The sequence below is a fragment of the Malurus melanocephalus genome, unplaced genomic scaffold (genome assembly GCF_030028575.1).
Source record: "Malurus melanocephalus ecotype Western Australia unplaced genomic scaffold, MMel_1.1 scaffold_2, whole genome shotgun sequence".
Classification (NCBI taxonomy): Eukaryota; Metazoa; Chordata; class Aves; order Passeriformes; family Maluridae; genus Malurus; species Malurus melanocephalus.
Window position 1 is genome coordinate 8,976,032 of NW_026623234.1, and position 23,167 is coordinate 8,999,198.

Genomic DNA, 23,167 nt, shown 5'->3' on the forward strand with positions numbered 1-23,167 from the left:
TCAGTTTCTAGCAAAGAAAGAACAGTGTTGCATTGACAGGTCTAAGTGACCCAGTGGGTACAAGCTCTGAGCTGTTAACAGATAATCCATTTCAGCTCCATAATGCTCAGAAATGAACTGTCCAGTATACCCAGTCAGCTATTAAGAAGCATGTAATGAAGTGAGGTTACAGACAACTAAAAAAGGTGTTGCCTCTCAGACACAGGCAGGATTCATGATGCACTGGTCTCCAGGTAAGATTTCACTATTCCACTTCCAAACCTTGTAGGGAAGTGAAGTGTAAGCCAGGTCACTTATATCACAGCCACCTGTCTGCACAATYCCTCTGTAGTTTAAAATATTGCCCTCAGCTGCAAAAATGCTTGTATGTTACTGAGATGGACTGRACAAAGCTGGGAAGAAAACTGGAGTCCCTTCAGAGCTTAGTAGATTTCCAACCTTCACTATGAAAAAACAAGTAAAAAGAAAGTCTGCTTCCAGTTGGAATGTGTGGTTTACACAATTCCGCAATTCMCTGCATAAAAGGCTCACAATAGAAGTCACAGACACAGTTTAGGGATGAACACAGCAGTGATKGGTTAAGGGTTAGACTCAATGATCTTTGAGGCCTTTTCCAACCTAAACAATKCTGTGCTTCTATGAACAATGTGTTGAGAGACTGAGATGCCTGAAGGACTGTAATATTTTTTATTAAAGGACAAAAGCTATACCTACAAATCTTAAGATCAATTTCCTTTCCTGCTTTCCAACCCAAATTTGGGAACAAATCAAATTCTGACAGAAATTACAGAACTACTTAAGAGCAGAGCTGTATTTTTTATTTTTTATTTTGGGTGAGTGTGCTCATTTGCCAAACTCAGCATCCCTTGAAGTCACTCACCTAAAAGCTTTACACTTGGGATCCCTTGCATACACAGAAGATCTCATCAGTTTGTTACTTCAAAAATCAAATTTTCAGTTTTGCATATGTGTGTAAACAAAACAAGTGCACTACTTTTTGAAGCTCTCACAGTAGAAGCACAGCTTCTTGAACTAAGGATGAGGAACAGGCATCTTATCTGACAACATTTTCTCCCTCCCTGCAAATATTAGAAAGCTGGTAATTAATAATTACTTTTCTACTAAATTTAATTTAATTACAAAAACTTGCAAACTGCTTGCAAAATCTAGTAATCTAGTGATGGACAACTCCTTAGCAGTCTTCTAATCTGTAACTTTTTCAGTAATGCTATTTTTTCTAGCAGGTTTATAGGTCTAATATCCAATCTTGCACAGACACAGCAGAGTTTGACCACCATGCTTTGGACTGTTCTACAGTAAATATTTTCCTTTCATGAAAACAACATAGAAATGTAGCAGCCTGAATTTTGTCGGTATAAATCAGATTACTATGCCTAGAGAGGTCTCTGAGAGTAATTACTGGCATCCAGTTCCCACTAAACYAAYGTCAAATTGTTTCAAAGCAATGCCSAGTTTGCTGCTTACTCTGCTCTTGGTGCGTTCCAGTTGCTCCCGCTGCTCCCCGAGCTCTTCAATGATRTCTGTGCCAATCTGATCGGTCTCAGCAGCGATTCGGTGTGAGCGCTCAATGCTCTCACTGGCTCGGTTCAGGCTGTCCGTGCCCTGGAGAAGCAGCACCCTCTGTGACTGCAGATTAGTCTGAAAAATAACRTCTGCTTAACTATTAAGCACAAAGACAGAAGTATTAGACTTCTGACACAGTAAAAGGTTAGAATGTGGCTCCATTTGTATTAGCTGTACATGCTTCTTATGTTAACTGATGTAGCCCGGTTAATTTTGGCTGAGCCTTGTTCACTTCGTAAGATTATGGCCAAATCTGGTTAAATCTTAACAAAGCATACAGCATTAAAGAGTTTAAACAGTTAAAAAAACTGTCTTTGTAACAATGTACTCTTCCATCAAAGAACATTTACATGAAAATAGTATCTTTCTTTTCCAGATGCTAACTTTTACTTTCATTCACATCTAAAAGTCTGCCTTGTTTGTGACTTCAGTTGGTTGCCAGGGAGATTATGAAGAGTTTACAGTCAAAAGGATTAGGAACAAACAGCACTAACAGATGGACTGCTAAGTAACAAAGATCCTCTTTTCATCCCAGTAGCCTAGGCTAGAGGATAAGGAATGTTTGCTGACCTTGGGGTCAAAAGGTAGCTYAAAATAAAGTGTTTTCTTAAGATTCAGCAAGTCTAATCTATCACCCTGCTCTCACGTTTTAGAGCAATCAGTCAAGAGGAATCAAATGCAAAAATGTCCCGAGCTACAGCAGAAGGAAATATTAAGCAAAGAGCCTCCCTCAAACCTTTCTTATCTAAGGCAGACAAACGAAAAACCCATCTCCATGAATTTTCTATATAGATGACAACACTTTGAAGATAATAMGGAGATTCAGTCTCACTAGCTCAGACATCTCTAGTCATACCTGGCAAACCAGAAATTAGTGTACTTTTTGCATGTAGGAGCAAAAGCACAGTGAAAAAAAGTGCTAGAGGATAAATCCTTATATTTTCTTGACACTATTTAAATTAAGATCACTTAAAAGAGAATTCTACCAAAGAACCTACACAAYGCATGATTCACATTCTGCTAGTTTTGGAGACTGAAACTAGCTAAGTTAACCTTTTTTCATTAAGCATCATCACTTTTGTGTTTTCACTTCTGTAGGGGAATGATTAAATGAAAAGGTTCAGTACAAAATTTTATGCAAACTACTAATTGCATGACTTTCAGCAAGTTCCATTTTGATTACATTCCTATCTTCCTTATAGAACAGAAAAGCTCCTCTCTGAGTTCCAGGTGTTCTTTCTTCTCCCTGAGATATTCACCTTACATGCAGAGAGATATACAGGAAGTTATAAAAGCACAGAGGTGGTTTAAAGTAGAAACACTGTAAACAATGCATCTGTGATACTGCTTTTAAACAATCACATCAAAGTTCAGTAAAATTTACATCTAATCCTCACACTCTGTTCATTCTCTGTGGCRAAGATTCCATATTTTGTATCGCCTTGATTTCCACGACCCAATCCCAGATCTGTGCTTCTCATCTCTCTCTGGAACATGGACAGGTCTCTTCTGTATGCTCGAATYTTGCTCATCATTTGGTTGCGGAAAGGCACAGGAGCGTATTTCAGTTCTTCCTCCATTTCTTGTAGCTTTAACAAAAGAAAGCATGTTTATTTTTTAAAGTACCAAATCTATTCTTAGCAACAGCCATACTTAGAACTCAGCACCAGATGGAGGGATTTTCATGCTTGCATCAGACTGGCTGAGGGGGATAACCCCAAACCCAATGCCCCATCTAGTAAAGAGTATGTCACGCTACCCCAATGCTGTTGAGCCCAGGTGGATTTTCAGATACATAATGCCTCAATTAAAAAAAAAAATCCCAAGCTCAAATGCTTGATTTTTTTCTCTGAAACATCACTCTAAATTTCAAAATTTGCAATTCTCACTTCCTTATAATTTAAGCATTTATAGGATGGGTATCAGCTTTTTATCATATCTGTGCAACCGAGACAGAATCATAGGATGGTTTGGGTTGGAAGACACCTTAAAGACCACCTTTTCCAACCACCCTGCCATGGCCAGGGACAGCTTCCACTAGACCAGGCTGCTCAGAGCTCCATCCAACCTCTCCTTGAACACTCCCAGGGATGGGGCATYCACAGCTTCCCTGGAAACCCATTCCAGTGCCTCGCCACCCTCACAGTAAAGAGTTTCTTCCTAATATCCAATCGAAAGCTAACYTTTGTCAGCTTAAAATCATTAGCCCCTGTCCCACCAGTAAAAGCCCTTGTTCAAAGTCCCTCTCCAGCTCTCTTTTAGCCCCCTTTAGGCACTGAAAGGCTGCAATAAGGTCACCCCAGAGCCTCCTCCTCTACAGGTTGAGCAATCCCAATTATCTCAGTCTTTCCTCATAGGAGAGGTGCTCCATCCCTGTAATCTTTGYAGATGCCCTCCCTGGCCCTGATGCCGACGCTGCTCTGGATGCAGCCCAGRACAYRTTTGGCTSTCTGGGCTGGGAGTGCACATTGCTGATCATGTCCAACCTCTCATGCACCAGCACCCCCAAACCCTTCTCAGCAGRGCTGCTCTTGATCCATTCATCCCCAGCCTGTGTTGATATAGGGGATTGCCCTGAACCAGGTGCAGCAGCTTGCTTTTGGTCTTAAACCTCATGAAATTTCCRTGGCTCACTTTTCATGCTTGTCCAGGTCCCTCTAAATGGCATCCTGTCCTTCACGTGTGGTTAGTGCACCCTCATCTTGGTGTTGTCTGCAAATCTTCTGAAGGCACACTTGATCCCACTATCTACGTCACTAATGAAGAAATTAAACAACACTGGTCCCAGTATGGACCCCAAGGGACACCACTTGTCAATTGTCCACTGGAACTCTGAGCTGTTGACCACTACCCCCTGGATGTGACCATCCAACCAATTCCTAATYCACCTAATAGTTCACATATTAAATCCATGTCTCTCCAGTTTAGAGAGAAGGATGCTCAGGAGGACCATGTCAAAAGATTTACAGAAGCCTAGATAAATCATGCCTGCACCTTTCCCTTGTCCCCTGGAGYCACTCCATCATAGAAGGCCACTGGGTTGGTCAGACAGGCCTTATCCTTGTTGAAATTATGCTGGCTGTCCCAAACTTTGCCTCCCTGTCCTTCATGTGCCTTAGCTATCTTGCAGGAGGATCTGTTCCACGACCTTCCCAGGCACCGAGCAGAGGCTGACAGGTCAGTAGCTCCCATGTTCCTTCTTTCTACCTTTTTAAAGATGGGTACAGTTTTTCCCCTTTTCCAGTCACCTGGTAAGTTCACATGACTGTTATGACTATTTCAAATGCCATGGACGGTGGCTTAGCAACTACATCAGCCAATTCCCTCAGTATTATGGGATGTACCTCATCAGGTCCCATAGACTCCTGTACATTCAGGTTTCTCATGTGATCACGAACTTGGTGATCCCCTCCCTACAGCAAGGAATTTGCTCCCATAGTCCTCGCCTGGCAGCCCACTCACTCAAGAGGTGTGGGAAGAGAGGCTGCCATTGAASACTGGGGTAAACAAGTTGATGAGTACCTCAGCCTTGTCCTCATTCAGATCTATTGCACAGGTAGGCACACCACTAAATTTACACTGAACATCCAGGCTTGGCATCTGGAGTTAGGATTTGCAAACCCAGAGATTTCGGATGCATGAATTTTCACATCAACTTCTACTGCCAGTTCTAACAAATTTGCAGTGCTTAAAGCTGTAGGCCAACATGAGCTCTCTCACAGTATCAGCTCCACATCTCTGGTATCAGCTAAAGGTAGCCGTCAATAAACCCAAGTAATTTAGGCAAATAAAGCATCATGTGACTAAAAAACAACCTAACAAATAGCACATTGAAATATGAAAAGAAAGCTTAATTCATAATGTCTTGTTTATAAAGACAAGTCACATGGCTTTTCTGGTGTTGTTCCATATAACCTGCTGTTCAGAAAACCTATACACTACCACAGAAAGATCAGACAGGCTAAAAGCAACACGAAAAAAGACAGTAGGGCAATAAATAACCCCAAGCAGCAGATTCCCTACATGCCTGCYCTAAAACCTCTAGCAATTTTAATTGTACCTCCATCATTCTTCTTTTTTCAACAAAGTGAAGGTATCAAAACCGAGAACTCAAAAACCCCTCGAAACACAAGTAAGAATATTTATTTGTCTGTATTTATGTATGTATATAGGTATACACAACAGTCTTGACAAACACAGACACACCTATCAGATCAATTAGCAAAAGGAAAGTAATTGAACCCTGCCTGCCAGAATAGGATTTGTAAAAAAGTAACATTTGTAAGTACTGTCCTTTTCAAGGCAGCAATATTTCAACCATCAGGAAGGCTGAAAGCCTCACACTCACCGTCTCATTGGCTTCACGCTGCTTCTCRTCAAATTCTCGAACCAGTTTTTTCTTTTCCTCTGGGAAAGTAAAAGCAGCATGTCAGACAAACTACAGAGAAATGATAACAGAACTCCAGCTCAATCCATTAAAAACAAGGAAGCTGCCACCGATGGCTGGTTGCAGAACATTGGGTCAAAATTTATCTCAAATGGGAAGAGCTTGTTCTTATGACAACTTTTCAGAAGGGAGTGGGGCAAGAGAGTAGAAACCGCTCTTCCAAATGCTGAACACTGCTTCTTGTAGAGAAAAGAAGTAATTTTTCAAATATTTTTCTGACCTACTGTCCTTCAGTGTCCACTGACAGAATTGCATGTTGAAAAACATTAAGTGTGAAAAAACAGCAAAGAGGATACACATTGGTAAACAACTCATAAATGTATTTCTTTTTTTTTTTGCTTGGCAAGATTACTGAAGGCTGAAACTATAATTTGGGTTTGAACAAAACATCAGGTCAATCTACATTTTCAAGTGAGCCCTGAAGTTCCTGGCAGATCTGGCATGCTGCATTCCTGGGGTCACAAAGTACCTGACAGGCAGGATAAGCATTCTAGAGTTCGAGATAAAAGATGCCATCAAGATATCATCTCAGGTTCACGGACTAAAGCCCAAATGCTTCCCTCTTCCAGAATGATACGAATTGTTTGAATCAACCAACAACAGCAGACATTTTAGTTAAGGCAGTCATTTACTCAGAACTGTGTACCTAGGGCTTTGGAGACCAGAGAATAGGCTTCACTCCTGTTACTCTGTTTTTAAGCAAAACCTTAAGGCATTTATCGTATCTCTCTAACATCCACCATCAAAAAAGTCTAAATCTGAAACTTTCCTTATTTCAACTGAGCAAAACCCCATGTTCTATAAGCCTCTGCAAAAGCACTATAGAGGAATACTAGAGGACTGTGGTAGAGTAGTGCCAATGAAACCAAATTCTATCAGAAATCTGAAAAATATGAACCCAGCCCCATTGGCATCACAGTAAAAAAACTCACTTGATAATGCCTTTTGGTAAACACAGACCTCTGCAAAAGAAGTAGCTTTTAAACCACTGAGGTCTCAACAGAAAATTGAAAAAATTTGAAGCACTCAGAACATTGGTAACTAGCTCCTCACATACACAACATGGCTAACCTGTAGGCTTTCCTTCTCAGTTCAAATTCAGATTAAGTCTAGAATMTGAACTGTAGAGAACTTAAGRCAGAACTAAAAYCCATCATCTAAGAAGCAGCTGTGGYCTCATGTAGCACACAGAATTATTACAGACTAAGTTACTTTGTGATTGTTAATATATTACACATCAGCTGCTCTCAGGAAATGCTATTTCAAATCCCAATTTAATCAGGAGRAAATGCTGACTTATGAGGTTCTTAAATACATTCTCCTCAACTTCCTCCATGATTTTCCACCATATACATTTGTGCTGATGCCATTGTTTGTGTAGCTGGGTTTCAATTGAAATCATGGACATGAACTGTGGAAYAACAGCCTTTGGAAGTCAGTAATTTGTTTCATACAGGTCATTTCACTAATCTGAATCAAGCAGTGCCCTCGTMAACCCACTGTTGTCTCAAACTCATGGAAACCCATTGTAGATCTGGAAAAGCAGTACTTCCCTGCTTTGTTTCTCCTGTGCCAACTAAGAAGATGCTACACTTACAACATGCAGCCAGTTCCAAAAGGCACAGAATCATGGAATGGTTTAGGTAAGCCAACAGCAAGAGCTTGAGACCTTTTTGTCTATAGGCCAACAAGAAATCCAGGAATGTGGCTTGAAAATGTTCTGCTGGATCTGGTCAGTAGATGCAAAATACACTGACTGGTTCAGTTGGCATCACTCTGGACTGAAATGCAACTCACAACATGTGGATGGAACTCCTAAAATGCAGCAGAAGAGCCTGGGCTATGGCAACGTTACCCACACAGTCACCAACGTTTTACTGATTTATTTCCAGTCAGTTAGAAAGGGATTCAGTAGTAAAGAACAGCTAACTGAATTMATTTAGAGGAAAATACATGATTTGAAGCTCATCCAGGTTTCCCCTTCTAACTAATTTGGAAGGGGGGGGAAAGGAGTATTTCCAGAGTTAAGAATTTGTCAACTTGTTTATATAGAGAAAAACTCCATTTCCAAACCTCTGCCCCACAAAGATGTCCCAAGGACTACAGATTCTGTGTTGTTTTTGAAGTGCGTCAATCATCTTAAAAGAGTATTTCAAGGTATCTTTTATCACCTCCTGAATATTTTGGGATCAGATAACTCAAAAAATAAAGACATACTACCCTTCTCATAAGTACAAGAAGCAACCAAAGCACATTAGGAGAGTGGAATGACTCTACCAGATAGACAAATTCCTAAATCTTAAACTTGCTTAGAAATACTTTCCAAAAAATACTACCAGGATTTTTGCAGAAAAAAAATAATAGAATAGTTGTATTAAAATTCCTTAGCATGTTTGAAATTTCAACTTGCAATTATTTGCAAACTATTGAAAAAAAAATCCCAACCACTGCAAAAATGGCTGCCTGTAAATACTCCATTTAAGCCCATGGCTCAGAGTTTATGGCTCAAAACTACCCCAGTTTCAAGGAGACCTAACAGGGTTTTACTTCACCAAGAAACTGATCACGTTCCTTTCTATAGGAAAATAARGATTTCTACCAGAAAGAGTATTGCTTCTTTTATTCTTTTTATCCTTGCATACCACTAGTGAAATTAAGACAGATTTGCAAGTAGCCATTTGTGGGTTTCAACACCTTTCTTGTACCAAACTTTCTAGAAATGCTGATGACAAGGGCTGTGACCCTGAATTGAATTCATTCTTACACAGGAAGCCAGGTAAGAAACAGGACATAAAGCTTTTCATACAGTCTGTTATCCAGAACAGACTGGTATAATCTGAACAAACYGTTTTTAAGATTTTACACAAAACTGATCAATTGTGGGAGAATGAATACCATGGCAGAACGTGGCTGACAGCCCCTGTCCATCACTGGGGCACAAAACCTGAGCTGAGCTACAGCAGCTCATGACAGCCACSTATTACATTCCTCACAGGAAGGGTTTAACCAGCAGCATTCAATGACATTGGCAAAATTCTCCTCATCATATCACTTCCCTTTCTGGTTTCGAAAAATGCCAAGTATCAAGAACCGAATGAGAAGCCCAAATCCCTACAGCAGAGTGTTCCATCATTTTAACCACAGGTATGGTATAAAGAGGACCCATAAAATCAGGTTGTGCTTCTAATACAACTTAGTGTAGCTAGACAGATAGCTTTTCTCTATTTTGTGAATACACAGTGCATAAACCAGACTTTTAAAACAGCAATTCAAAATGCAACCCTTCTCCAACAAGGCTGCAAATGCAGTTGTGACAATAGAAACTGCTTTTAATTCTGCTGATGAGATTTTAACCATGAGTCCAACACACACAAATTTTAAAAAGGGGGAATAAAACCCCAGATCCCCAAAGCACTGCAGTTGTTACAGAATCACAGAATCAATTAGGTTGGAAAAGACTTCTGCAATCATCGATTCCAACCTATGACTAAACACCACCTTGTCAGCTAGATCACGGCATTGAGTGCCAGCCACATCCAGTCAGTCCTTCCTTAAACACCAGCATAGGGGGTGACTCCACCACCTCCCTGAGCAGCTCATTCCAGGAGGAGTTTGAGGAAATTCTTCCTAATGAACAACTTCAACCTCTCCTGGTGCAACTTAAGCCTGCGTCCTCATGTCCTGTCGCTGGTTGCCCGGGAAAAGAGACCAAGCCCCACCGGGCTACAGCCTCCTTTCAGGGAGTTGTGGAGAGTGAGAAGGTCACCCCTGAGCCTCCTGTTCTCCAGGCTAAACTCCAGTTCAAATAGAAACAGCACGAAATAACATCCAGGTAACAACTGCTCCTCAGAGASCGATGCTGTGAGCCCAGCACGGCCGTGCTTGGCTATGGAGCTGAAATTGGCCAGATGAGAGGAGCTCCAGGGAAATGAAGCCACACAGCTGCAAAGCCCACCAGGCCACGGCAGCAGCTGAAAACAACACACGGCAGAGGCACCCGCCTCCTCCCAGCAGGCGCCTACCGCAAGCCACGTCCCGAATCCCYACGACTGCAAATCCCCCCACACATGGAGTCCTGAGGGGACATTGCCCTCCCGACTGCACAAATATGTCTGTCTAATGACAAGCACCCCAACACTCCTGCAGCCGGCGGGGTAGCTCCGGCCGGAGGAAGYGCGGCCCCGCCTGTGTCCTCCCCCCGGACCCCCGTCCCCGTCTCACCGGCCGCGCTGCCCCGCAGCCGCTCGGGGACGCCCCGCAGGTCTCCGTGCAGCCCGCGGAAGATCTCGTGCAGACGCTCCAGGTGCTCGGAGGACGCGGAGCCGCGGCCCGCCATGGCCCCCGCGCCCCCGGCCCTGCTCCGCCCGGCGCTTCCGCCGCCGGGGCCTCCTCGCGCATTGCCTGCTGGGAGCTGTAGTCCCGGGGCGGTGGCCGTACCGTACCGTGCGGGGACATTCGTTCCCGGGATCGGCCGCGCCAGTCCGGCCCCGGGGCTCCCTGCTACCGCTGGGACCCGGAGCCGCCGCAGCCGCCGCAGCTGCCACCGCGCTGCACCCGGGTCTCGGCGCCTGTCACTTGTACATCATGTGCATGCGCTACGGGAGGATTAATTACATGAACCTCGGCGTGGGGTTGTGAAAACGTGTTTCGAACGCCACTGCCGACAGCCCTACGCTGTCTCTGCAGTCATTTCTCGGCTCGTTAACTGCGGAACGTGGTTTCAGGCTGTTCCGAGGGACCCAGGTCRGGCGGTGCTCTGCCCGGGGTAAAAAGCAGCGGGCTACTGCCCGGCCACTCGCTGGCCGCAGACATTCCCCCGGCAGGGAACGGGACACACGCCGTGCACCAGGCTCCACGTACATCAAAAGGCATGGCACAGAGGGGGCGTGGTATMGCGGGTAGAAGCGCGGCCGTGTGATCGTAGGCTGGGTCAGTGCGGGCGGGGTCGCAGGGTGGGGCGGGGTCCRTGTGGGCGGAGGCAGAGTCAAAGTGGAGGGGCGGGGAGCGCGGAGCCCGTGCGCCTGCAGTGTGCGTGTAGAAGGCGGCAGCGATGCTCAACTGCTGGGAAGCCGCGCTGGGCGCCGCCGTCTCCATCCCCGTCTTCCTATTCGTGGCAGCGCCCTACATCAGGTGCGTCTTACCGAGCGCGGCCCCGGCTCTTCGCGTGTGTTCGGCCCCGCGGAGCGAAGACCGCTGGGGCGCGGAGACGGCGCGCGACGCGTTTCCGTGTGTGTGTGCGTTTGTGTGTGTGTGGCGGGAGTGCGAACATCGGGAATCCCGTTCTACAGCCCGGCTGGGGTCGGGAGTCATTCAGGCGTCCCCAGCTCCAGCGGCCCGGTGACAGTGAGGCGCTGCCGGGGCTCGGCTCTGCCCCGGCACCTCCCGTCGCCTCGGAGCGCCCGGCGCGTCCAGGGCTCTGTCCCGGCACCGGGGCGCTCGCGGAGGAGCGGCAGGGGGCGGGGCCCGAGTTCTCCTCAGGGCGCGGCGGCGCAGCCCATTGGCCAAAARGCCCCGGAACGCGCGGCCACAGCCAATGGGAGCCGTGGCTCCACTTGACGCATGGGCAGGGCGGGGCCCGAGAGAGGGGCCGCGCTCAGGAAAGAGCGGGGCATTGCGGAGCGCGCTCCCGGTGTCCCTGTCACCACACGGGCGTGACCAGCCCCTTCAGGTAAGGATGCTCTTGACTGCCCGGGGCCCAGGGCGCGGCGGTAAGCCCCAGTGTCGGGGCGAATCGCGCGGCTCTGGGTGCTGAGCCCCGGCCCGAGCYCCCTAAGGAGGCAGAGGTGACTGGTGCCTCCCCTCTTGCAGGCGGTATGTCGCTGGAGGACGGTGTAAGTCGACAGCACGGCTGGAGGGGAAGGTGGTGATAATCACAGGAGCCAACACAGGCATCGGGAAGGAGACTGCCAGAGACCTCGCGCGAAGAGGCAAGTGCAGTCTTTGTCAGCCGACATCCCTGTGCSGCCGGGATGGCCGTGCCTTGACAGTAGTCCCTTCTCTGGACTTAAGGAAGGTTGCTTACATTAAAGTGTACTGGGTTCCAGAGTTACTTCAAATAAGCCCAAATGTTATTCCTTCAGAGGCTGTGACCACTGAAGTGCAAGTTACCAGTTCTTCAACTGTTTTCATTGCTTGAACTCCAGAAATGTGCTTTGGGGACATGAAAATGCCTTGCACTGCAATTGATTTGAGAGGACTGGGGAAGTTCCTGGCTTCTGCTTGTATGAAGCTGGGAAAGATCATTTGTCCACCCCTGTGTGCTTTAGTTATTCACGTTTCAAGCTAATTTGATGTAAATGTTATTTGAGTGACCAATAAGAAGATTAAACTACCTGTTCACAATCCATTTATAAATTACTCTGGCTGGAATCCATCACCTTTATGTGCTCCTGGCTTGCCATTCACATTATAGAGGCAGATACAAACCTATCATTCAAGTGTTGTTGTACACACTTCTGACCAGGGAGAACCTGGACAGAGGCACTTAAGATGTGCGTTTTCTTGGTCTGAAAGCATCTTTCAGCTGGATTGTAGCTTACAATGGAGTAAGAAAGGCTTTGTCTCTTCCAGCCACTCCCAAATGATATCAGTTCCCTAAAGAAACAATATATTGTTTGTAATTGCTGTGCATGGTCAGCCTGCTTGTTGTCCTTGATCACCCAGTATGCTCCAGTGATCTCAGTTTCTGTTCCTGTTCCCCCCTCCCCTCCTTGCAGGTGCAAGGATAATTATTGCCTGCAGAGACATAGCAAAGGCAGAAGCTGCGGCCAGTGAAATCCGAGCTGACACAGGGAACCAGCAAATCATTGTGAAACGACTGGACTTGGCTGATACAAAGTCCATCCGGGAGTTTGCTGAGAAATTTCTAGCAGGTACAGTCTCTAGATCCTTCTTTTTAGAGACAATATTTTACCAAGGGCTGCTGCTGTCTGCTCTTCTAGCCACTGCCAAATTTGTGCCCTGCTTATCTCTGTATGTGCTGGGTACTGTGGTTCACAGCAGGGACTGGTCAGAGACCATGGGCCAGTTTGTGGTGGGACACTTACCCCTTTTATTAAAGTGATATGGCTGCAATTCAGACAGCAAGGGGTGATTTGTGCTACCTTCTTGTCTGCATTCTCTGTCTCCTTCTTTAAGGATGTCTCTTGTTTCTTGCAGAGGAGAAGGAACTCCATATTCTCATTAATAATGCTGGGGTAATGTTATGCCCCTATTCTAAGACTGCTGATGGCTTTGAGATGCATCTGGGAGTCAATCACCTTGGTAAGGCCAGTGGAATCATGTTTGCACTCTTTATAGAATCATAGAATCGTAGAAAGATCATCTTCTAACAGCACTATCTGTTGCAAAATGCCAAAGGAAAAACCTGCTTTCAGATTTTCYTGTCCACATTCTTCCTTTTCTGGGAAGGATGGAAGGTCAGAGTTCTGGACATGCAATGAGGTGTATTTGCTTATGGTTGCAGTTTAACTATCTGTATGTTTTACCTGGGACATTTGTGACAGCTCCAGCTTTTTGAAGATGAGAAGCAGAACTTAAAGCCTCCCACAAAAGTTTTGCTATTAATTCAGGGGGATTTTATTTTTCCTGGACTTAAAATGAGGGCAGCAATAAAATACTACATACAAGCAAGCAGGGAAACCCTTCCTAGAAGGATGACCTTTTGTCTCTCTCCTAGGTCATTTTCTCTTGACTTTCCTCTTGCTGGAGCGTCTGAAGCAGTGTGCCCCAGCCCGCATCGTGAACGTGTCCTCGCTGGCTCATCACGGAGGCCGAATCCGCTTCCACGATCTCCAGGGAGAGAAGAGCTACAACCGTGGCCTCGCCTACTGTCACAGCAAATTGGCCAACGTGCTCTTCACCCGGGAGCTGGCCAGRCGGCTGCAAGGCAAGTCCCAGAGGCAAGCGGAGCATTTTTCCGCTTGGCTTTTTGAGCACCATGGATGGGGAGAGTGGATTGAAGAAAGGGCTGCAAATCGTCTATGCAGAAATTGAATGGTTTGAGGCAAGTGTCACTGAGAGCTCTTTGCAGGAAGAAAGTATCTCCTGTCTGTGGATCCAGGAGTCTTACCATACTAATTACCTTTACAAAAACAGGGTAGAGGAGTTTAGTAGCTTGGCACAGTTGAACGTATCTCCTATTTCTTTGGTGCTTGTCAAAAATTACACAGCGAGTTGTGGTATGTGGATGGAAGCTGAAATCAGGGCTACAACTGCAGTCTCCAGTAGAAATGCTAATGCACACTCACTGCCTTAAAGGCTGGGGGCCTGTAAAAGACTAGACCATACCTTGTAAGTCACAACATCTGTCACAGTCAAATGTCACTGTCAAATCACTCAGTCCTTTTCATAAACTTAAGTACTTTTTATTTACTAAAACAGAAGCAGTGTCTTCCCTAGGAAATTACCATTAGAGTAGGTCAAAAGAAGCAGGTGTTACCAAAAGTCTGGTGGAAACTGCTGCTGGTTTAGCACTCAGACCCTCTAGCACTTTGTTTTGCAGAGGACACATAATGACTGCAGTGTTTGGAAGGGCGCAGGGCATGCTCCAGTGCCATGGATGAGTGATTTAAACTGCTTCAAGAATCACCATCAAAGGTATTAGCAAAAGTGTTTTTAACGTGATATCATAAAAGCATGACTTAACAAAGTTTGATGGCAAAGTTCATTCTATTACTTACATGGAAGACATGTACAAAGAAAACTGATTTATAATTGAGTTAAAATGATTCACACAGGACTGAAAACATAGGGTAAAGAAGACCCTCTTGTTGAATCATGAGGCTTAGCATGGAGTCCCTTGCTTTTAAACTCCTTAGGGAGCCTAGATGTGGCTAGCTCCAGTTTTAGTCTCAGAYTTGGATGATTTATGTTTAATGGAATTATCTATACAAAGTTTATAACAATTATTTTTAAGTAGCTATATGGACTAGTAATGCTTCCTCAGTGCTAATTCAGCAATCAGTCACTTACCAAGGATTTGTTGCAAGCAAAGGGTCTCTCTGCCTTGACTAAGGAAGGCTCTCTTAGTCTCAGGTAACAAGTCTTAAGCCTTGGAGAGGCATCCCTGTTCAAAGGGAGTGTTATCTGCCATGCAGTCCAGTTGCAGCTTGAGCTGAGCTCCAGTTGGACTCATCCAAAGGTCTGCTGTTGGTAAAAGGTCTCTGCCTTGAAGAGCCACATTGAGAGGAGCCAGCTCAAGAGAAGATTGTCACCATACAGTCAGATTACCTGACAGGGAGAGCTCAGAGAGGGTTCACTTAGGCTGTAATATTCCACTCCATGTGGAATGGAGTGCTTGGCTTGTAGTCAAATGGCATAMAATGGGAAAGGTACACATGAGACTCATCACATCCACAACCTTATTTGTTCCTGGATAAAAGAGTATTGGAAAAGCCATGTGCTACTTGTGGTAGGGTGTTCCAAGTTCATGTGCACAGATACTCATGGGCCTCGTTGTGGGTTTCCTAGGAGTTTTGGTCCAGTTATGGCTCAGACCTTTCCCTTCTTTGGAGCCTGTACCAAACTACTGCTGATTAGGTTAAGAGGTCAAGTGTATCCATCACATCCACCAAGCAGTAACTACAGAGGTCTTCACTTACTCTCTGTATCCAAGTCTGGACTACTCCTTTAAGTTATAGAATATCTACAGGTAGAATTTAGGAGTATATTACCGTATTTTCAAAGACACTTTGATCCATGCAGATTTGTCCTGGACTACTTTATTTTGCCATAGGCACCAAAGTCACAGCAAACGCTCTTCATCCTGGCTCTGTCTATTCTGAACTGGTCCGGCACTCATTTGTAATGACTTGGCTGTGGAAGATATTCTCCTTCTTCTTGAAGACACCTTGTGAAGGAGCTCAGACCAGTATCTACTGTGCAGTAGCTGAGGAGCTGGACTCTGTGACAGGACAGTATTTCAGGTAGGTGCAAACAAAGTGATATTCTGTGGAAGGCAACCTTGTTGGCTGGGGAATATGATAGTTATTGGCATTCTTCATGAAGAAGGGACCAGGTAAGAGCCTGTCTCATAAGACTGAGGGTGACAAATACTAGGGCATTACCCCTTCCAGGTCTGTTGCAATCTCTTAGAAGAAACACCTGACCTGKGCAACACTTCACACAATAGCAGGTCTTTAGTACTAGAAATATTAATGTACTCAAAGTGCAGGAATGGCTGTCACATGCTCAGAGCTCTAATCCCGACCTGCCTAACACTTGGGAAAATCACTTTTCAGTAGAACTGTTTAGTTAATGAGGTCACTTGAGTCAACTGTGGGAAGATCAGTTTTCTTTGTAGTTCTACCCCATTAGAGCAGAAGGGGCCTGTGCTCTCAGGGACTGGGCGAGCTGATGGAGCTGCAGAGACAGGAGGTGAGATTTTCAGGTCTGACATGCGACCAAATAACTTTATCCTCCAGTGTGACAGACCCACCAGATGGGAGGGACTCCTGCTGAGATGCTTGTCATGCTGTCATGGAAATGATCTTGTGTAGCTCCCATTACAAACCCTGTTACTTCTTCATTTCTTTGACTTCACTCCAGGAACTTAGGTAGTCCTGCCTTTTCCCATCAGCAAAACCACAGCTCAGAGCAGTTCCAAATCATCATCATTCTAGATTTGAAGACTGCCATTTGAACAGAATCATGCAGATATGTCTGTCAGCTTCCCATTATGTGTAGAGCATTGTAACAATACAGTTTTTTGGGAATGAAATGAAAATGTGTCTTCCCCTCTATGGATGCTGTTGAAACTTCTGTGTCTTTGCAGAGCTTTCGTCTTGTGATTTGTGAGCAGATTAGTCTCTGTAATGACACTGGCTGATCTTCATCTGGGAGTTTGTGCYATCTTAATCTGACTTGAATATATAAATAGATATCTAAATCTTCCCTGGATGACTGTCTGTCTCAGGGTAAAAATGTAGTATTAATGTGCTGGAGTACAGAAACCTGGTGAAATTTAAACTCATAAAAAAAAGAGGAGTTTTGGACAAGGTGGGAAACAAGTAGCTTCAACACTAATTCACAATTTACATTGGACTAGCCTAGAATCCTTTTCACTTTCCAGACCATAGAATATAAAGCACAAGTGAAGACATTAAGAAAACAATTTGCATGTCACAGTGAGACAGGTGGGAGTCCACCAGTCRTTTCAGGAATGTCAAAGACTCCACCTAGAAACACTGAGCTGAATGGAAACCTTACAAGATGTCATTTCCTCTCTGCTCTTAAACTCCCAAGTTATTGCAACATCTAGCATTACAGCTGAGAACACAGGACCTCTGTGCCAGACAGTGCTTTCTGATTGCAGGAGCTGACAAGAAAAGAGCCACAGTTTAGAGGATAATGGAAAAAGGGGTAACCATACATGGTTACTATGGTGTTATTATTCTTGGGCATACAGTTGGATAAATAGTTCTGAATGAAGGGCTGTTTAAGTTACTTTTTTGTTGTGTTTGTTCGAAAATGTGTCCCTGAAGAAGCTTGATTAGAGTCTATAACCCTTTTTAGTGGTATTAGTGAGAATGTATAGTAAAGAGGTTTCTTTATGAGTTGAGATGACAGCTAGAACTAGACTTGCTTGCCAGTTCTTGGTGCCATTGGGAGATACTCCGACCTAGCTAGTTGGAAAAAAGTCCTTCCAAGTGATGGTGGCTTAGCACCAACCCTTGTTCATTTGCTGGGTAGCCTCCCCCGTTCTTCAACTGGTCTTGAATTAAGATAATAGAGAGCAACTCCCTGATCTTGACACAGATATTTCAGYGTGCCAATGCAGATAGAGATCTTTGACATGAAAGAATAAAAAGAATGTTCCTCTTACAGTGATTGCCAGCCAGCATACGTATCTCCACGTGGCCGGGATGAYGAGACGGCAAAGAAGCTGTGGAGCGTGAGCTGCGAGCTCCTTGGCATCCAGTGGGACTGAGCAATACCAAGAGTGTACCTGGCTGGACCCAGCGATGCTTCYCTAGGGAAGAGCTGCTAGGAGACCTCAAGAGTCAAATGCCGAGACTTCAGCTGCCCTAAGGACGGCTCTGTGGGCACAACCTAATTCGAATTTCTGGAGTATTACACTTAAGTATTGAGATTTGTAAGCCCCAAGAATCAGTACCTYTTCTTAGCTGGAGAATTAGAGCACTAATGCAGGGAGCAACCTGCTTGGTATCTCACACAGCAGCTCAAGGCTATGGTTCTCTGGCTTTAGAATAGAAAGGGAGGTTGCAGTCTTAGATTTAGATTATAAAGTAACAATGAATTACCTTACATAAAGTTAGGTTGATGTTTTTCCTAAAAGCAATAGTAAAAAGGTAGGACTCCTAACTTGTGATCTATGAGGTTTCCTTCAGTTCCTACCCTTTGAACTGGCAGAGTGAAAGTATTTTAGGATATTAGATTTTCTGGCAAGTAAGGCAATACAAATGTTCTCAAACACACAAAAACAGGTGCTGGCCTTTCTGTGCCAAGCATTAGGTAAAGTTTTTAAGTGGAATCACTTTTTTCTGCATGCTCTGTAAGAAGCTGGACCCTAGCCACTGAGATATCAGACCCTAAATGCCCACTGATCGCATTATGTTAACTGCAGGTTGGCAAATCTTCTGAGAACCAGCTTTTGGTGTAGGTGACTAGAAGGTTAAGAACTGCAGGAGTGCTGCAATTTTGCAGAGCCAAGTTATTAAAAGAATCAATATCTCTCCTGTGAAGCACTGAGCAAAGATGGTGTAAAAGTTGTCACAGTAAATCCCCCACCTGCACTTTAAATTACTTTAGAACCTAGAAAATAGAGTAGAATGAATAAAGAAAATTTCAGCCCTGTTAAAAACCTATTAAACAACTTCAGCTGAGACTTAAATGACACCAAACTCCCTAGGGCTAGATAGCTGRAGCAGGAGGTGGGACTATCTTGGTATTATGGTCAAGCTGACTACCGGACAGGAAAGTAAGACTTGCACAGAAATCCTTGGATTTGTCTGCACAGCAGTTACCAAGGGTGCCAGCATGCCCATGCAGGACCACACAGCTTGCACTTCACAAGACAGCTGCCTCAGGCCACACAGCAGTGGGACTGCTCCCTTGGAACTCCAGTGCAACTTGAGTGCAAATTGCTAGAGTGTGATCCATAATCAGGGATTATTTCTGTAAGAGTTTAGCAGTCAGAAACAGAGTGCCACAGCTCATAGGATTATCTTCTGCATCTGAAAAAAAGTCTGGAAGTTTTTGGACTTGCATATGATCCAGTCACTGTGACCAACTGCCAGTTTTGGAAAACAAATGCTAATTTTAATTCTTTCTGTCTGGATGCTATCTATGCAGATCAGTTCTGTGCTACCTCTGAGCAATACTAAATAAAGCCATTTTCCTTTTACAACGGGAGACTGTATCTTCTTTCAGAAATGTTAAATCAGTTTACTTGGGCGTTGCTGTTATCTGCACCTGCCTCACTAATAGTAGAGAACTCAGTTCAGGTAACATTTTTTAAAATCCCCTTGTGTTTCTCCTTATCCCTCTATCTTTTTTTTTCCTCTCTCTTTATGTGTCATCCCAACTATGAAGCTAAATTCACAACTACAAGGTAGCAGTCGAATGCTACCTAGCACTGGAGGCTTGGTTTGCTTTCTCTGATCTTGAAAGTGGCTTTCAGGAGCAAGAGAAACCATTTTAAAAAAAGCAGACAAGTGTCCCTAGTGTGAAATATTTTTGCCCTTGCTCTTCTCAAATCTGACTGTAGCTTTAACATAAGACATTAAAAAACATTTCCATAGACACCCACTCTTTCTGACCTTGAGCAAGTAATTTACACCTCTCAGCTGATCCATAAAAAATGAGGAAACTAAAGCTCATTTAGCTGTCCCAAAGGAAGGCTTGTAAGGGAGAGTTAGATTAACTTGCAAAGCTCCCTAAAGAGGATTACTGAGTACACGCACAAGGCTGAACTACCTAGGCTACCTAGCTGCTGGAGGGACTTTGAAAGATGTGGCAKTCCAATTGATCTAAATGTTGAAAACACTGTAACAGATAAATCTCACATGATAGAACTATTATTCCCCTTTCTAATTAAATCTCTGCTAAGCATAGCCAAAAGCAAGATGCAGATCTAGGAAGAGACTCCTAACTCTGAGATAAAAAGAAAACAGAAGATACATTAACAGTCATAATACTTTATTCCTTTTTTTTTTTAATTGTAAACAAACCTTTGTCAGTAATAGAGAAATTAAACTTTTAAACTGGCAGTATTCAATCCCTTTTTGCTGCTCAAAAATTCAAAGCTCCTTGATAATTGCACTATTTATGACACAAGGTAATTAGTCAGGATCAAAATTCCAGTTCTGCTGGTACAAGAAACATCCCTACGATTCCAGGTTAAGAACATCAAATTACAACAAACACTATATAAAGTGCATCAGGTACAGTGCAAAGAGGTCAGGAAGAAAGGCAGGTATGGAACTGATGGGTCTGCATGGCAAACTCCACTCTCTATGCTCTCTGCAGGTGAATAAACTCGAGCAGAACAGKGGGTGTTACAGCAATGCAGATCTGGATACCACAAACAGTAAAATTTCCTCCCCATAATCAGAGATTTAAACACAACTGAAGACATAGGTAGTGTCACGTTTTGGGATTAGCCTGATGGTTGTAAGCTGATGGAAAGCTAGGTTAGTCTGGCCAAGGAAACAAAAGCTTTCATTAGTACTGCTCACTAATGAGATAATGCAAATCTGTGGTCAGGGGATTCTGAAAGCTACATGTGGTCATTTCTGATTGCTCTAGAGAGCAGAGCACAGCACCTCCAAAGAGAGAAATTTGTGTCAGCTCTTGAAACTCTGAAGAAGATGGACCAAATCCTTTCCAACACCGTGGAATTCTGTTCTTTCATTACAGTGAGAGTGGGGATAGTGCAAAACTCTTACTTGACAGTCTCAATTACTTTATGTATTAAAACTATTTACAATTACATTACACTTCAGAAAACCTGAAGTTTTTTTGTCGTAAACAACTTTTTAACAAAGAAAGTGAATTCGTTTTCCTACTTCTTATGCTGAAATATATGTAAACAGCAAATCCAAATTTTTGTGGAACATCATGTTTTGTTCTTTTTTCTGAAGGTCCTACTGCTGTCTACTACATTTCTGCCAATTTCTAATGTCCCAATACTAGTTGCAGAGAAGCAGCTACATTCATCATGCCTGAACACTGCCTTACTGATTAACCTAACACTTCCAGAGCAGAACCCATCAATACAGGATATGTCCAGTTTGGTGTTCTATTGTACTTGACAGGAACAGATTATCCTGGTAATAAATACATGCGTCCCTGTGTGACAGGGATACAGATCACCTGTTTAATTTTGCCACAGCTTGCTCTATCCATATTCTTTGTTATATACCTGATGAAAAACTGGAAGTTTACTGTCAACTATTCAGTCACAAAGCTGCATCACAACAATTTACTGGGTATTACCTTAGTAAAGAAAGAGGCACGTGATTTTTCAACTATTTTAAAGGCTTATTTTCCCTTTGTACTCCCCTTACAGAATATGCCCTTTATAACTTCATCTAGYTGGCACTAGCCCAAGTGCCACAGCTATGGCACACATCACACAGTGTGACTGGTAAGTAYAAACCTGCCATAAAGAATCAGTTCCTACCTTTTCAAACAAACTAAAAAACTGGGTACATTGTACTAGTGGGGAGTGGGGGTAAAAAAGAAGTAGCAATGGTTTGTATAGAAGCTTAAAAATTCTCTGAGTTTTAGTCTTTGTAACAGAAGAACTCCCCAATCTTGAAAATTTTACAAGAAACACGACAAAAATTTTATACTCTAGGCTACATCAAGTTGATAAAATTTTTCTGTCCTCTCTACATATGTTTTCTGGATTAAAAATAAAACACATATTGTTAACTTCACTGCTTTTCAAAAAATATCAACCCCCCCCCAAAATTAGAAATCAACAAAACCCAAAAACCTAAAGCCAGAAACAGAAGTGCTCTCTTCCATACATCTAAATCCTTCCTTGTTCAGTTTGAAACTGCCCCCCTCCCCCATCGAAAAGAGAGCCAAAAAACACCCTGAGGTAGTGACTGTCAAAATACAGGACTGGCACTTGTAATTTAGTTCCCTTCCTTTCACCAGAGGCATATTAGCAGCATCCATTCACCAGCAACATCAGTCAACAGAGTTGCATTTTACCAAGAGAGTGCTGAACCAGAAACGTTTGAGTTGTCTTGAAGCCTTCTCCTTCAGTATAAAGGTGAATGTCCATTATATATCACTTCCTAGTGCCCTGGGGGAGCCGATTTCTCACCTTGGGCTGGTGCACTGAGAGCCACTGGGCACAGATGGCCCTGACCACGTCATCGCCGCTGCTCTCGGCCAGCTGCCGCACGTGCTGGACGAGCTGCACAGCGCGYGCCTTCTCCTGCCTCACCGACACCAGGTACGCAGAACGCAGCTTGTGGCACATCGTGTAGGCCTGGATCTGAAACACGAGAGGCAGGCACAGCTTGGGCACAAAGCTGGAGCAAACTAACTGGATAAACTTAAAGAAATACCCAGTTCAGAACAGTGTCGTACAAGGTAGTAATACTACATTCCCAAACAGCATGGCAAGAAGCAGATCCCAATGAAAAAGGTGGGTAGACAGGTGTATTTTATTAAGTTTGTGTCTTGTAGAAACTCCTTTACTGTAGGACCATGAAATTAATACCAGGAATCCTATCTTGTGCATTAATTACAAAGGAACTAATAGRGATAGTACCAACTGGTACCTGCATGTCACAGCTTCACAGTCACCATGGCCTTGAGGAATTCACTGTGATTTCTACAATTTAGGAAGTAACCTTTAAAAATCTTATATGCATGAGGATGAAAGGGAAGAGAGTGAAAAAGAGCTTGCAAGCTGCAGACTGGGTTGTTTAGCTCTTGCTACTGTGCTTTTACTTACCTTGTTTTCATCACTGTCCATATCCTGAATCAGATTATCAAGATCCTGTAGGCAAAGAAGGGAAAAGGTGTTCACATTTAAAGTGATAATAGCCTGCAAACTTCTACCCCATCAGGGATCAAACCCCTATGGACAGGAAGGGCTCCTGAGACCACAACAGGTGCTTAGACTGCTTAGACTGCAGGTCCCAGCTG

General features: G+C 44.0%; 3 protein-coding genes across 3 annotated transcripts in view; 1 reads left to right on the forward strand and 2 right to left on the reverse strand.

The window, feature by feature from the left end:
• The window catches only part of VTI1B (vesicle transport through interaction with t-SNAREs 1B), a 13,706-nt gene extending 3,162 nt beyond the window's left edge, over nt 1–10,544 (reverse strand). The window contains exons 1-4 of the mRNA XM_057367418.1: nt 10,253–10,544; nt 5,933–5,991; nt 2,982–3,173; nt 1,486–1,659 (exon numbers count right to left, since the gene is read on the reverse strand). Of these exons, the coding sequence (XP_057223401.1) occupies nt 1,486–1,659; nt 2,982–3,173; nt 5,933–5,991; nt 10,253–10,367 (540 nt within the window). The 5' untranslated portion in view covers nt 10,368–10,544. The remainder of the gene's footprint in view (nt 1–1,485; nt 1,660–2,981; nt 3,174–5,932; nt 5,992–10,252) is intronic.
• Nucleotides 10,545–11,024: 480 nt separating this feature from the next.
• Nucleotides 11,025–19,400, forward strand: LOC130574279 (retinol dehydrogenase 12-like). The gene is made up of 7 exons (XM_057367404.1): nt 11,025–11,161; nt 11,840–11,958; nt 12,748–12,903; nt 13,190–13,294; nt 13,710–13,919; nt 15,768–15,957; nt 17,858–19,400. Exons 1-7 carry the CDS (start codon nt 11,082–11,084, stop codon nt 17,958–17,960), a joined length of 963 nt encoding a protein of 320 aa, XP_057223387.1. The 5' UTR covers nt 11,025–11,081; the 3' UTR covers nt 17,961–19,400.
• A 683-nt stretch (nt 19,401–20,083) lies between these two features.
• ZFYVE26 (zinc finger FYVE-type containing 26) overlaps nt 20,084–23,167 on the reverse strand; it is a 46,520-nt gene continuing 43,436 nt past the window's right edge. The window contains 2 exon segments of the mRNA XM_057367432.1: nt 20,084–22,508; nt 22,974–23,018. Of these exon segments, the coding sequence (XP_057223415.1) occupies nt 22,299–22,508; nt 22,974–23,018 (255 nt within the window). The 3' untranslated portion in view covers nt 20,084–22,298.